This window comes from Condylura cristata, unplaced genomic scaffold (genome assembly GCF_000260355.1).
Source record: "Condylura cristata isolate star-nosed mole 26May11 unplaced genomic scaffold, ConCri1.0 scaffold00006, whole genome shotgun sequence".
Lineage (NCBI taxonomy): Eukaryota > Metazoa > Chordata > Mammalia > Eulipotyphla > Talpidae > Condylura > Condylura cristata.
The window spans coordinates 25231123-25234527 of NW_004567107.1; the positions used below are offsets into that span (position 1 = coordinate 25231123).

A 3405-nucleotide genomic window follows, 5' to 3' on the forward strand; every position below is an offset into this window, starting at 1 on the left:
AAGGGAAGATTTAGAATCAGGGAAAACAAAGTATATATACATTTTTTTGACAAAAAAGTCAAACTTCATAGTAATTCGTGATTTAATTGCAAGGTATGCTGTGCAGGCATACCTTTTGGGGGCAGGGGTGTGTCTGAGGGATTCCGTAGTGGGGAAAGTAAGTGTCGAATGTTTGTTATAGCACCTTTATTTCTTCAAGGTTCAGTCCCGGTTCAGTTTTCCATATACCTAGTGGCCAGACTGGTACAGACCTTGGCCACAGCAGTGAAGAGTTAGAAGCACCTGTTCATCGAGAGGTTTCAAGAAAAAGGAAATGGAGATCTAGAAATCTAGGAGACCTAGAAATCAAATTCTTCTACATTTGAGTCAAGCAAATTCCTCTAGATTTGGGTCAAGCAAGGTTAACTAGCCAGACTTGCAGTCTATTATGAAATGTTGTTAATTCAGATGATGCTACTAAAGTGTTAAATGATTATCCTTTGTTCTAACAGGAAACATTTCTAACTAATTACATAGTCTGGGAAGAAAATTTAGCTAAGAACCTGGGCTTTTGTCTCCTTTCTGCTAGTGTCTTGCCATGAAAGCTTAATCTTGTGAATTATTTCTTAAATGGGGCACTATTTAAAATTCCTAGGAAGGTCCCATCTACCAAGAAGATTATGTCCTGTACCCACTAGACATATGGTTAAAGCAAAGTGACCATGTAGTGATATGGAAAGTGCTTAATGCACATAAATTTATAGTATAAAAATCATGTACAAATGCACAGAAATACTCTGTTGTGGGATTATAATTTTTTTCTAAGGCTTAATAAAAGAGGTTAAAATTGACAGAAATTTGGAAAGTCAGAATCCCATATACCTGTATATTACTTCATAGTGTGCTCATGTTGTTTTTAAACTTCAAGATAAATAAGAAAATGGCTCAGGAATTAGCAGTTACTTGGACCAGGTTCTATAGAAACCAACTTTAACCCACACCTAATTCCATGCATAGTTTTACCCATAATCTATGGGTAAACTATTACTTCTAGCTCCACTTTAGCATGTGACTCTCTCTGTGTGACCTCTTTCTAGAACTTGTTTCAGAGAGGAGAGGAAAGGAGCAGATACTTTAAGGTTCCCAAACTGGTCATCACCTGGGGAACCTTAAGAACTACTACTGATGTCTGTCTGCCAGAGATTGTGGTTGAATTAAATAAGTTTCACAGGTACTTAAGTGATTTCTGCTCAAACTGGGGAACAGCTAGTCTAAATAGTACTTTTAAAATAACAAATAGTATCTTAAAGCAGTACTGATAAACATGTGAAGAGGAAACTTTAAATGGAGCTAAGTACATCCTTAGCATCCTTATTTCAGTAAGAAATCAGTAATTTTAAAACAGATCGAGATGAGAAATCACGAAATACCAAAGTTTAAAAAACATATTTTTTAAGTTTTATTTCAGCCATGTCAGGTTGTCCATTAACTGTGAAAAGGTATGCTACTTGGTAATAAACCCATCCGTTCTATAGATACTACTATGGGAGCTTGACTCTAGTGTCTCACATCTCAAGTCAGTTACTTTGGGCCTTAAGGAGAACGCGCAAAAAAGTTGTATCTGTATATAAACATCTTATGTTCATTGTCATTGTCACATTATTGTCATTAGGGAAGATTTGCTTTTTCAGGGCCAATTAAGGTAATCAACGCCATATTCTTACTGTCCTCCTTCCCTTCGTTTCCTTTAATAAGAAAAAGGATACTACAAGAAAGCAAGCATTCAAACCATTGAAAATAAGACATTATTCTTAACACAAGGGGGGTGGGGGGAATAACCCTTAGGCCTGTAGGGCACAGAACTGCTGGAACACAGCCAAGATATGAGGGTCCAATTCAGCAGTGAAGAGCAGGTTCTCCAGGGTCACCATGTACTGCTGGATTATTTGGTGATGCTGTAGACACAGAAAAGGAGATGCTCAGAAACCAGGAAGACGTTCTTGCGGAGTAGTTCCCCTGGCAGTTCCCCACCATCATGGATACCGGTAATGCTAAGGGGAGGGGAGTGTGGAGCAGTCCTACTGCAAGGATGGCCTCGGCACTAGGGAAGCGTAGAGGGCAAACATGACGGCTGGCAACTGCAGCTCTAAACAGTGTCTATGTAACCAGAATTCAGGATGCAAGGCAACTGTGGCAGAACTTGCTGCGACACTATCTGAGCTCGGAACTGGGTCTCCCCAGTGAGGACAAAGTAGAGTGTGACCTAAGCAGTAGCTCATATAGGAGTGGGGGCATGTTTCTAATAGGGATTCAGGAACTATTTCCTGTTTTTGGTTATAGCTTAAGAATTCTTTACAAGAGAAAAATAGAGAATTAGCCAGTGACCTATCATGTGATTCACAAAATAAACCTCATCTGTTTAAGAAAGATCATCTGGATTGTATTTAAATGGCCTATAGGTGCACACTTTGCCAAATAAAAATTTGGAAATTTGGAGGCAGAGTACTTTCATGACTTCTGTCTAGAACCCTCAGAGTTTTAAGGACCGTCATAAATCCAATTACTGTATCTTTAGCACTTTCTTCTCTACCTTGGTCTTTGCCAAGGATCACAAAGCCAATTTAAGCCTAAATAGACTGATGTGAACAAAGATGAACTAAAGGGGCTTACAGGTACTATATAACCTGACAAATCTAATTTGAGAACAGTGAGGTTTATTTTTGATCAGAGTTTGCCACAAACCTGTAAAAAGATCTGCTGGAGCCTCTCTATACAGTTCTTGTACCATGGTGTTAATACACTGGTCCCGTCAGTTTCACATCTTACTAAGTGCTCAGTCAAGATCATGATGAACCGCTGGGAAAGGAGGTGTAAATTAAAAGGCATTTGAAGAAATCACATTATTGATGGGAGACCTCAAAGATACTGTTTGTCCCAACTTTTTCTGTTGACCTGTTTAACACTTAAGTCTAGAAAGGTTATGTGAATTGTATATCCTTTCTAGTATATCCTTTCTAGTAATTCATGAAAACCTTTAATGCTGAATTACCCTTTAATGCTGAATTACTTAGAACAAATTCTAGGAAAAGATGACTAGCCTAAGGACATAATCAGAAAGTTAATAGGAATCCACACCCATGGTGGGAGGGTCAATGGGTTTTCTTTGTTAACAGGCTTTTACACTACAGGTAGGTTAAAGAGCCACCCTCCTGAGGGCTTCCCTGATGGCCTAGGGGGTTAGAGCTTAGAGCTTAGCGCTATCATGGCAGTAGACCGCCACTGCCTGAGTTCGAGCCCCGGCTCAGGGAGCTGACCCACATAAGGGGCAGCAGTCTTCCCTGGCTGCTCCACCCTAGTGGTGTCTCAGTAAGTCTGTGCCTTCCTTCCCCTGCCCCATTCCCTTTCTCCCACTCCCCTCCCTCTCCC

General features: G+C 40.0%; 1 protein-coding gene across 1 annotated transcript in view; it reads right to left on the minus strand.

Annotated features, from left to right (window-relative positions):
• Window positions 1-1425: 1425 nt before the first annotated feature.
• The window catches only part of NCBP1 (nuclear cap binding protein subunit 1, 80kDa), a 40143-nt gene continuing 38163 nt past the window's right edge, over window positions 1426-3405 (minus strand). The window contains exons 22-23 of the mRNA XM_004677492.2: window positions 2722-2835; window positions 1426-1934 (exon numbers count right to left, since the gene is read on the minus strand). Of these exons, the coding sequence (XP_004677549.1) occupies window positions 1821-1934; window positions 2722-2835 (228 nt within the window). The 3' untranslated portion in view covers window positions 1426-1820. The remainder of the gene's footprint in view (window positions 1935-2721; window positions 2836-3405) is intronic.